General features: G+C 33.4%; 1 protein-coding gene across 1 annotated transcript; it reads right to left on the bottom strand.

Moving 5' to 3' along the window:
- Positions 1–531: 531 nt before the first annotated feature.
- Positions 532–10,518, bottom strand: PAN2 (PAN2-PAN3 deadenylation complex catalytic subunit PAN2). Its single transcript, XM_017896723.1, has 22 exons — positions 10,446–10,518; positions 10,120–10,349; positions 9,353–9,540; positions 8,951–9,120; positions 8,747–8,867; positions 8,478–8,674; positions 8,189–8,402; positions 7,975–8,111; positions 7,738–7,884; positions 7,528–7,624; positions 5,238–5,471; positions 4,887–5,132; positions 4,050–4,269; positions 3,097–3,276; positions 2,857–3,023; positions 2,584–2,752; positions 1,975–2,494; positions 1,560–1,777; positions 1,355–1,484; positions 1,017–1,238; positions 691–952; positions 532–600 (listed from the first exon to the last, which is right to left on the bottom strand). Exons 2-22 carry the CDS (start codon positions 10,199–10,201, stop codon positions 532–534), a joined length of 3,990 nt encoding a protein of 1,329 aa, XP_017752212.1. The 5' UTR covers positions 10,202–10,349; positions 10,446–10,518.
- Between the last annotated feature and the right edge of the window lie 1,053 nt (positions 10,519–11,571).

The following is an 11,571-nucleotide window of genomic DNA, read 5'->3' as shown; positions in this document are numbered from 1 at the left end:
GTTATCTCTCGTTTAGAGTACATTGAAAAATTAAAATAAATATATTCAATGCACCGAAACACACATGTGCTAATGAACAATATGTATGTACAACAATATGTATATACAGCTGCTACCGAACGCGTGCCAGACATTCTGCTCTGATTCTTCCTAGAAAATTACTATCATCGAGACATTTTCTTCCCTTCGAAGCTTTCGCTTGATCTCAATTAGACGGAGGCTAACTAAAAGATTTACGATCCACGGACGATAATTCAGTTACGTTTACGTGATCCAACGATCTCACGAATCGGTGTCGTGAGGTAAGAAAATACTAAACAAGAATGATAATGTAGTTGTACCCGTAATCATTAACACTCGCGACATCATCACCACATTTAACCTTGGAATTTTTCTAGTTTCTATATATGAACGATTGAACTCTTTTTCATACAAAAGAAGTGCATGATTCTGTCGCAAGACGAAGGAATAGACGATATTTCCTAAAGTTTTATCGTTAACCGATTTACGACAATATTCCGAAATCATCGTCTAAACTTCATTGTCGTTGCATGACGTAACTAAATCATGCACTTCTTCCTGAGGGTCATCCTCCGGAACCTGAAGACAGACGAATTAATTGAAGATACTAATTTCAACTATCTATACATAAAACATTATTGAATATTTAAAGTAAATGACCATTCTTACTTTCCATTGTAATTGATTGCCAACGTTGTAAAGCTCCTTCAATGATTCAGACAACTTCGCAGAGCATTTTAACTCTTTGTACTTGCGATACAATTCAAGAGCAGCGCTGGCATCTTCGGCAGAGTCGTGTGTTTCCGACTGAATTTTCTTACCCAAAAAGTGCCACGTAAGGAAACGCAATGACACCATACGATGATGAGGTAAATGAAACAACAACACTGTATCTACGATTTGTTCAGGCGGTACGACTAAATTTATCACCCTGCGAATATCGAGAAAAGGCATATGCAAGATGAATATATTAAAAGCAAAAATTGAGTAATTACCTAAAATCATTTTTTAGGCCGTGACCAACAAATATGATCCCATTATCAACAAGAAACCGCAATTTTTGGTACGTTGACTTTAGAGTGGTCAAGTGTTTGCTGCTGAAGTTTGCATCTAAATCACCAGGTTGAATTCCACTGAATTTTGTCAGATAATCTACTACTTGTTCTTGAGTGCTTATGTAATCATCTATAAAGGGAGTTCCTTCTAGGGGACCCTGCCTATTCAAGAAATTGAAAATATTACACACAAAGCAACAATTCAAGAATATCATTAGCTATAACAATATGAAGAGAATGAAAATCAGAAAAAACTGATAATTAAAAATGATACATACCCACGTATACAAGTGATACGTGCAACAGACATGTGACTTGGTTTTATAGTGGACATTTTTCCATCACTTCGAAGTTCAGCTTCTTCCTGATTCAGTGTTACGAATTCCGCATCAATACCAACTAATTCCCCTAGAAATATAATTTTATGTATTATTAATATTGTATCCTACATCTAAATAATTGTTTTCGAAATTAAATTGACACCTTTTTTAGGCATTTCGTCGGATGTCAACGGAGTAAATGTGATACCCCTAGTTCCTCCACTACGAGCAATACATTTATCTTCACCAAACACGTCATAGGTAAGAGGACTGACAAACGGTGCTGCTTCAGGTGCTGGCACAGCCGTGTAATGAAGTACACATGGGACTTTCCAATCAAGATTGAACCATACCGCCTCTTGCGGAGTCACTGCGGATATACTAGATGAAATAGAAAATTTTTCACAGCAAGTTAAAATTTAACGCTATGAAATAATCGCAAAAAATAAGATTTACATTTACAACATTTATATGTACCAGAGAACCTAAAATCTTTCCGTACCAAACTATAATCCATATAATTCTTCGTTAATTATTTTATTGTTTTTTAGCCAAAAGACTAAATTATATTTACATACCAAAAGTCATTAAAAATGTACCACTGCGACACTGCACTGCCAGATGATCGTTCATGATAACTTGGACCAACTCGTAACAGAGCAACGATATTTCTTCTGTCTTCGTTACTCTTATCATCGATGTAACAAACAACGGCATTAAGGCTGTACTGAACTTTACTTATTTTATCCAAATTCTCATCAATTTTGTTTTCTTTCTCTATATCCTCGTTATAAAGTTCCGTATTAATGTGATTTTCAGTCTCTTGGTCCTCGAAATCATTCTCAGGAATCTCAGAATCTTGTACCTTATTATCACCCTGTCCATTTTCTATTATGATCTCCTCGGTCGATTTTCTACTTTCATTGAGATTAATCTCCGGACTACTAATCTTTTCCACGAATAATTCACCGCTATTGCTTAAAGAAATTTCTATATTGTGTGGTATCCATGAATGAGAATAGTACAAGTGACTAGGTGGTGTCGCAACCGATGTTGAAATTGTTGTGGGAGGAGTGACCGGTGGCGTTGATATATTTTCTAATAAAATATTAAAGTAAAGAAATCGAAAATATCAAATATCAGAAGATTAACGAAGATACTGACGCATATAAGATAGACCATAGTACCTGGATCTCTACCAATGTGCCTAAATCTACAACCAATTCGGGTACAATTGTTACCGTATCGACAAGGTTTCACGGTAATGGGGACAGGACTTAAAGATGGGCTACTTTCTTTGTCGCTTAATATTTTCTTAACTACTATGTCCATTTGAGTTTGCCAAAATGCTTTATCCTAAAATGACAATAATTTTTAAACGTTACAAACCACCGCTGTATACTTGCAGTCTAAAACTGCTAAATTTTCATGTAATGTGCATATAAATATGTGTTGAATACCTGTTGTGTATCTAAACCACAGTTCAAAGCCAATATTTGAGGTAGTTTAGTCAACTGTCGAGATTGGAGGGTAGGTGTAAATTTCTGACAATTATCGCACCATGCAGGTGTAATTTTCTCGGGTCTTAAACTGCGGGCAAGAACACTCGTAAATGGAACCTCTTCTGCTATAATGGATAAAAATTCATTTTTAATTCGATGTAGATATCGAACGTACGTATAATCTAAGATATGACTTACAAGGATGTACTAATTCCGGATAAACTAAATTACATAGCAACATGATGGAATGTTTTGTAGCTTCTTGCTCACATTTCAGACAACGGTGTATGTGCATTTGATCCGATCCAAACAGTCGACTGATTTCTGTTTCTTCGTCTCGTACCTCGCTTTCTTCCACAGACTTTCTATTGTTTTTATCTGTTCACAATAAACAAATATTTAGGATTACTTGAACATCAATTTGCATTGAAAAGTTTATACGTAATTATAATACTTAGATTAATAATAAAAATTTATGGAAAATATATGTAATATAATTAATGCTCTTTCATAAAAACTTATTTACTACTGTACTACTAAATAAGATGTTTCAGGAAAACGCTATTTGTATCAGCAATATCTACACTTAATAAAATTATTTACTATCAATAACAAAGTATCTCCGATTTTTACAAAAATTTGTATTGCTACAATAGAAGATATATTAAAATTAAATTCGACTTTTAAGTTCAAAGTGATAAAAACAGTGATATTAAAATAGGAATACATAACTCGTTTAAATTATTCTGAAGTGATCTATTTTTTGAGAACTACTAATTAAAAGTTTAATAGGTATATTAAGAGTTAAAGTATTGCGAATACAAATAGAATTTTTACAAATAGGCCATGCATTCATGGAAAACAATGTCTTCTTTCCTCTAAAAAAAAGAACAGAAAGCGTAAGTAAAACGAAATATAAAAAGAAAAAACAAAAAGCTCTCTACAGAAATATAGAATAATAAAAGAAGAAAGTATTACTAGAATGCAAATATAAAAATATGCTTGTTTGGTTAAAGAAAAGAAGAAAATAATGTTATATTGGTCAAGTAAGAGCACGAAATATACAAAATGAAAAATAAACACAAAAGTGCCCAATAAAAAGGATACACGTGAATTGTGTTTACCTTTCGACGTGATCCACATATATTTACCATTCTTCCCTTGCTTCCGCCTCTTTTTCCTTTCTTCCGCATGACTTCTATATCGAGAACCGATATCCTGCAAAATGCTAGGGAAATCCTGCTCGTTATAGACGAATAGCGGACATTTTGGTCCTGTTTTAAGTCGAGCTGCTTCTTCTTCCTCTTGCTGTCGTTTTCTTGTTTCAAGAATTTCATAATGGATCTGATGTAATATAAACCTGTTCCAACTCTGAAATTTAACAATACCATTAATCTACTGATATTTATTCAGCAATTTGTTTCTATGAAAAACAAGTTTCGTGGAATTCTAAATTATTATTTAATGTTAACAAAAAAATCTAAATAGCAAGTTTATTTATTACATATATATACAGTAAATGTTTATAGATACAGATCAATACATCATTCTTCTTTCAGCCTGAATCCTAATATAGTAAATCAGGAAAGTATATTGGATGGGTAATAGAAGAGTTATCAAATATTTATATAAAATAGTCACTTATGATAAGTATAATTAATGGATAATTATAATAATTAGCACTAAAACATCTAAAATTCGACTAATGTTTTGCAGGCAATCATACTGATGTTGAGTAACACTTGCAAAGTGTACTTTTGTCATGGAAAAGTTGTTTATTGGCTAGAATCAATAAACTTGTCGTGCTTAGTTGGTTCCACTTCTTTGTTTTTGTTACAGAACGTCGTCCCTTTCTATACAAATATGATTAGTTCAAGATCGGCTTGGAGCCGTGACGTTCGATAAGGACGTTTATAAATAATTAGTTAACATTGTGCATCACACCCTCTGGGAACAATGTATCTAAACTTAAGCATTTGAAAGCATACCTGTATCAATCTTATCAAATTTGTTTTCCTTTTCGCCTCCGGATGGAGGTCACTGAGTATAAGTCCCAAAGCTGCCGCTTCAGGGACTGTTCTAAAAGCACGAAGGAAATTAGCCGCTTGGCAAGGCAGTCCGCGGGATGTGTCCAGCATATGAAATAAGAATCCTAGCTCGCAGGACAAGCAGAATTCTCTTTGGCATGAATGGGAGAGCAACGTTATTCTCACGGGTTCGCAATAGTAAAGTAACTGGAAAACACGTAATAGAGATGAGTGTTGGGCAAAGTGAATTTCTTTCCCTGAAAGAATAATAAGGCTCTTGCAGATCTGTCATACTGATCTAACTGCACTTACCTGCAACATAGCGTTACAATAGCTGTTGGGAAGCGTGGCTTCGAGACCGCAGAAGCTGGTGTAATTATACTGATCGAAATCAAACTCATCGTAACCGAGTCGTGAGTATTTCACCTCAATTTTACGATAACGTTTAGGTATGGCCACAAAGGTGCCGTCATCTGTTTTAGATCGTGAGTCCCCCGCGAAAAGCTTTGCGACTACTCCCCGTCGTTTTTCCAAATTGTAAGGTATCTGTAAAAGAGGTATTATTTATTTTTCTTTAATCAATCGAACGTCTTTTGTTTTCTATTTTTTTCTTTTTTCCTTTTTTTTCTCTTTTGGGATTGTTTATCAACGCGAATTATATGCGGATGAATACTCTTGCTTGTTATAATTACACTGCGATGCATTTATATGAACACGATTTGGACCGTGAAAAAATAAATAATACCTATAGAATACGCGTGGGACCGAGCCAATAAGTTAGGCTTACGTGTATGTCTTACAACCTTTATTTCACTCAAATACAACTTCGATTATTACATCTTTGAAAAATATATTCTATATAGGCACTAGATATACTAAAACTATCGATTATTGAGCACAAAATCATTAAACGTAAACAACCATTTAAATGAAATGCATCGATTACACACGCATTGTGCTTCAACGCGAAATTAAAGGCAGTAAATAGTTTTTCTTTTTCTTTTCTTTTTGTTTTATTTATCATTCACGCTGTTTCTTGAGATGCAAAACTTTGAAATTTGAAATAACGATACGAAATTATCATAAATTTCGCGATTCTCAACCGTAGAAAATCGCAGCGGTCGGTTCGCAGTACGATAAGGTGAAAATAATTACTTTAAATGCACATTTTTGAAGAAATGTTAAGCGACTTTTATAGCTATTACAATTTTAAAGTTGAGATTTTTTATTTTTTAGCAATTCATAAAAAATTAAAACTCTCAAATTTATTAGTATTCCGAATTCCATGCCACAAGTTGATGGAAAATTATATTCCTAATACAAAGATTATAAGTGACATATTTTCCTTATTTTTCGTTTCTAAAATAGGTGGAAATTCAAATTATTCCAAAGTCAGACCTATATAGAGCGTATTTTAAATAATTCGCAGGGTTATATCACGAATTATGCAATGCCATTACATGCATGTACACCAGTTTTGATGTACGTTCATAATTCCTAGATTGGCACATTGAAGAAATCGAGGTAAATGCAGCCACTACCCTTCAATAACTGTAACTGTACACAGCCATTAAAGTGCTATTGTTATATGGAGTTTAAAATAAAGATAAAATAAAATAAATGTTTCTCAGCCTTTCAAAGATGTTCATTTAAGCAAAATTACTCTGAAAAATTCAAATGATTCAAGACAGAATCACTAATGTTTATACTCTTTAATAGGAATCTACATATCGTATTTTTATCAATCATAATGAGATTAAGTAGATTATTATTATATCATACCTCTGATCAGATATTTCTCTTAAATATGTTTTTGTTTATAAATATAACAGTATTATTCTAATAAAAATTCACATTAACAGAAGTTAGGAAAAAAAGAGTTGAATATTACACGTATTCAGTGTCCTATTTAGGTCTTTTTCTCTCATACACATTAACATAGAGAAAATTATTAGAATACTGTGGACTAGCTTATGAAAATATATCACGTTTTTTTAACATTGATCATGGACTACAATATTTATCACGAAATGTCATCAGTCTTAAATCACATGGTATCAATGGTTTCTCTATAAAAGTAAAAAATTCAATCGTATTGAGCTCGAATTTCTTTTCCGATTAACTGCATGAATTTATACATGAAGATTATACCACTGAAACTGTAATGAAATCACTAACAGCATATGCTTCTTAGGTATGCAATGTAATCAATATTATCTGTATAACTGATTCAATTAATAACACACTACATGTATCAACACATATGGAATATACAACTGTAATCAATTATAACCATACATTCCATAAAAAAACTAAAACATTAAAATGTCTCAGGAACAATTTAAACAATATAAAGTTAAAGATAAATGGAGGTTGTTCACAATGTTCAGTAGTGATAATTGGTTATGCCTTATCACTTCATTGTGATGTAACTAGCAACAAGAAAGTCAAACATCAAGACTAACATAATTCTTACACAATCTTAAGCAGGAATCATGGCTGACACTCTGTGAATGGAGAACAGGAAATTTACATTTTAGGAGAGCTTTAGGAGAGTTGGAGAAGAATATTGTAGAAGAGTGGGAGAATATTGTTTCCTCACTTGATTTCTCCGAAATGCCTGAGGATTTGGGGCATAACCTATAGTTCCTTGCATCTTCATTGTGCGTAGTATTTCAGGATCAATTTGTGGTGTTTTCCTGTAAAAGCATACAAAAAAATTTCAACTTAATTCCTCATTGATCATCATCATTAATTTCATTAAATTTTCATACTTTATATATTTATTTAATTGCAAATTATATTTACCTACCTATAAACTTTTTTCAAATATTCTTCTGGCCAATCACTCAATAGTGGGTGTCCAGTATAAACAATTGGTATTGTACTTAATGGGGTAACATCATCGTTAAATGATATAGATTGAAGTGATTCAACTGGATCGGCAAATTCAGTTGGCCTAAATAAATGAAAACAAAACCATTTTAGCATTTGTTTCATTGTGAAGTACTTGAATTATTTACTTTTTAAATTTAATACATTTACTAACTGAAAAAATGTATTAAACTGAGGCTCAGGTGTATTTGTAGACATTAGGTGTATAGAACCTGCTGAATCTCCAAAACATAGACACTGAGATGTAGAAGATACATGAAATGATAGTATCATTGCACCACCAGTTGCAACCTATCAAAACAAGAAAACTTATACATTTATATAATTGAAGACACCTTTTCCCTGTAAATATTAAATGTAACATTTACCTGATACAAGCATGTCATGGCGGGTTGTACATTAGCATAAATAGTATCAAGAAGTTGCATTTGTCCTAATGGTGATACTACAGCTAAACGACTGGAATAGCTGGGTAGGAACTTCAATAGAAGAGGATATACCACAGTTGTAACAGGACTTAATGCTCTCATTTGTCGCAAGTCATATGCCATTAAGAATCGATCTACTGACAAACCCTGATGACTAAATACAGAAATAAAATTTTAATATAAAATAGTTGCAAAAAAGAAACATTAATGGTCATATTCTAAGCCTCACCTGTTACTAAAACCACAAGTAACAAGGTAATTTCCTTGAACATCGAAATCACTGAGAGAACCACTATGGGTATCGAAAGTATGTTCTATTGATAATGTGTTTGGATCCCTGAGATCAATTCTTCCAGCAGGATTACCACAGCATATAAGCCTGCTATGCTGCCTTAAAATTGCACAACCATGTTCACCTACATGTACCTACAAGTACAAGATAATATCGATACATGTACATATAATTTTATCATTCTACAAACATGTATAAAAACTTACTAATCCAGTCTCTTTTCCTCTGGTTAGATTAAAATCAATTATTTTTTCTTGATGTCCTCCCATAAGTAATCTCGTTGGTGAAATTTGTAGCATGCATTGCATGTCTATCATATTTGATGACCTATAATATCATTTACTTTTGTACTGTATTTTGAATAAGAAAATATTCATAAATTTGTTACATATATCACAAAATTCACATACATATGTGTAAACATTGGAATGCCACGCCTTAACTGACATCTCAATAAACTCTGTGTTAGGATTAAAATTCCCTCATCTAATGGATGAATATGCCGAACTTCTTGTGTGGCATGAACTTGAAATGAGGTGTACTTTTGTAAACCAGCCCCGTAATAAGATGTGACGTGACCCTATGAAGGATTGTTTTTTGTCAATGCACCAGCATTTTTAGTAATTATTTTAAACACTATTTCATTAATCTCTTCATAGTCAAATAACTTAAAAAAAAAATACATATTATTCAATAAATATCACTAGAGCAACATGGTTTTGATGCTATTTTAATGGTACGAGTTACACAAAGTAAAGAGAGTTAACAAAATAATTTATTAGTTGCACCTATAACACTAAATCTTATAATACCCCTTGATTCCCTATCCACATAAGTTCTTCAACATTGTCAAAAGTGGCAGTGGAAACTCCAAATCTATCTCCTCCATCCGCAAGTAAAGTACGAGTTTCATGAAACTCAGCTCCCGCAAAATCTTCTCCAAATTGCTCAGTTGCAGGTACATATTCATCACCAGGTAAAACATAATTTGATTCTTCCCCTGTAATGAAAGATGACAAAAAGTTGATAATAAAATTTCACAATGTTGTTTCAATATCAGTAAAAGTATTAAACATAACTTGTGATAACATTTCAATATCAAATATAGGTTACTGATTATTAACGTTGATAATATTTTGTATCATTGTTTGTGTGAGAGGTTTAATATTTAAGCTTGAACAAGTGAGACTGAATTTCACATTCAAAACAGCAACGTCACAGCTGATTTAGATCGCATGCCTAACCCATGAATTTTGCAAGATCGTTCAGAGTCGAACAGCTGATCGAAACTAAACATCACGCTTCGAAAACAGCGGAAAGAGAGGGAGTAGCCAATAACGGATCATTGAATTGGCGGACAAGAATTAATGAGACAAAAGATATCGTGTGATACTAACGGCTAGTAGGACACCAGATCGCGCATCATGATTCGAGCAATGAGTGTCCCAGAACGAAGAGGTTTCGCGCCTTTCTGACTCTTCGAATTTTCGATCGAAAAAATCGAATTGCGATACAACTGAGTTTTTGGCGCCTAGAGAAAAAAGGAAATGCGTTAAAATGAAACATGAAAAGCACTTACAAAGCAGTTCTTGCTCGTCACCGCCGCTATCAGCCGTGGCCTCTACGGACGGGTCGTAGTGGCCTAAAACCGGATAGTCCATAATATTCCCGTCTTCAGGCCGTTCGTTTTTGAAACATGGAATTGCCGTTGGAACGAAGATAGCCGTGGAATCGCTGTCCCGATGATCGTTCTCTTTTCATAGCACACTTTTGGACACGCACACGCACGCACCTTAGTCGCCTTGGCAACTGTGCAACAAGCGAAACACTTCGTCACAAATATTCACTCTTATCTCGTTATTACACGATCCAAATGGTGAAAAGTATAATTAACATAACACCTACTGCACTCCTTTACCACGATTTGTAGACCGACCCATTTATCGAGGTACCTTTAATTCATGATTCCACTTTTCTGCGCGTTTCACCCGTGCAATACTGTATGACGGCCTTGAAGGTGGCGACACCTGCTGCTTCGCGCGTAAAACAGTAACGCCAATGGCAAGGACGTGAAAATCACTAGATTTTATTCGTTTAGTTGTCGTACAAAATGGAGCGAAGGCGCGAAGGTGGGATGAAAATTCGAGGAAAATTGTGTTTAAGAAAGCTACAAATCAATGGTGGTATAAGAAAAGAGGTATGAGACTCGTGTACTTATCGATGCAGCGAATTTTTAGGTATAAAGAATAATTTATCGCGACAGAAGAATTTTCTATTTAAATTTTCCAGTTTGACAGTCTCGACGTTTGAAAAGCATTTGATTCTGCTCATGACGTGCCTTGTGCTACACGAAATTGTAAGTAAAGTAAATAAGTAATACTCCAATTGTATCACCTTGTATCACATTATTGTGAGAATGTTTGAAATGCATTATAAGTTTACGTTGTTAAAATATTGAGATTGGCTATATTTCTAAGCGCTTCAACAATTGGTGCTCTAAAATTATAACGGAATTTGCATGGCGCCATATTGCTATTTTGCTCGTTACGAAAACGAACGAATTTATTTTACGTTACATCGAGCAATTTGAACAATTGTTTTTTTGGCTCGCGTTTTGATAGCATCTCGATTAATATAATACGATAATATCGATACGAAATTAAATAATATAATATAATAATGTACTTTTTTCTTTAAACGACAATTAAGAAATATTAAAAAAATTTGTAAAAATATCGAAATTATTAACATGCTTTAAAAAGAAATACTGCTGTTGGTAATAGTAGTTATAGTACTAACCTTAAATAATTATTACATAATTTCAATTGTTTAATCTTTTTCTTGCAATGTTCGTAGGGAGTATGTTCTTCGTATAGAATAACTCGATTGGAGAATGGAAGAATTTATTTATCAGACATCGATATATGTACATATATATTTCACAATTTATGATTAACATTTTACATATCACGTGGGAAACGATGAAAATCACAGAAGTGTCGAAGTATTCGCTGTTTAAAGAGGTACGACT

Source organism: Eufriesea mexicana, unplaced genomic scaffold, assembly GCF_001483705.2.
Source record: "Eufriesea mexicana isolate 0111107269 unplaced genomic scaffold, ASM148370v2 scaffold382, whole genome shotgun sequence".
Taxonomy (NCBI): domain Eukaryota; kingdom Metazoa; phylum Arthropoda; class Insecta; order Hymenoptera; family Apidae; genus Eufriesea; species Eufriesea mexicana.
This window is presented reverse-complemented; position numbering and strand designations above follow the sequence as displayed.

Excerpts from the sequence above, each read along its gene's own strand:
- PAN2 (XM_017896723.1), bottom strand. The coding sequence starts at position 10,201 with ATGGACTATCCGGTTTTAGGCCACTACGACCCGTCCGTAGAGGCCACG. Across the intron at positions 4,270-4,886 it reads ATTTGATAAGATTGATACAG|AGTTGGAACAGGTTTATATT; the intron begins GTATGCTTTCAA and ends GTTAAATTTCAG. Across the intron at positions 601-690 it reads GCAATCAATTACAATGGAAA|GTTCCGGAGGATGACCCTCA; the intron begins GTAAGAATGGTC and ends GTCTGTCTTCAG.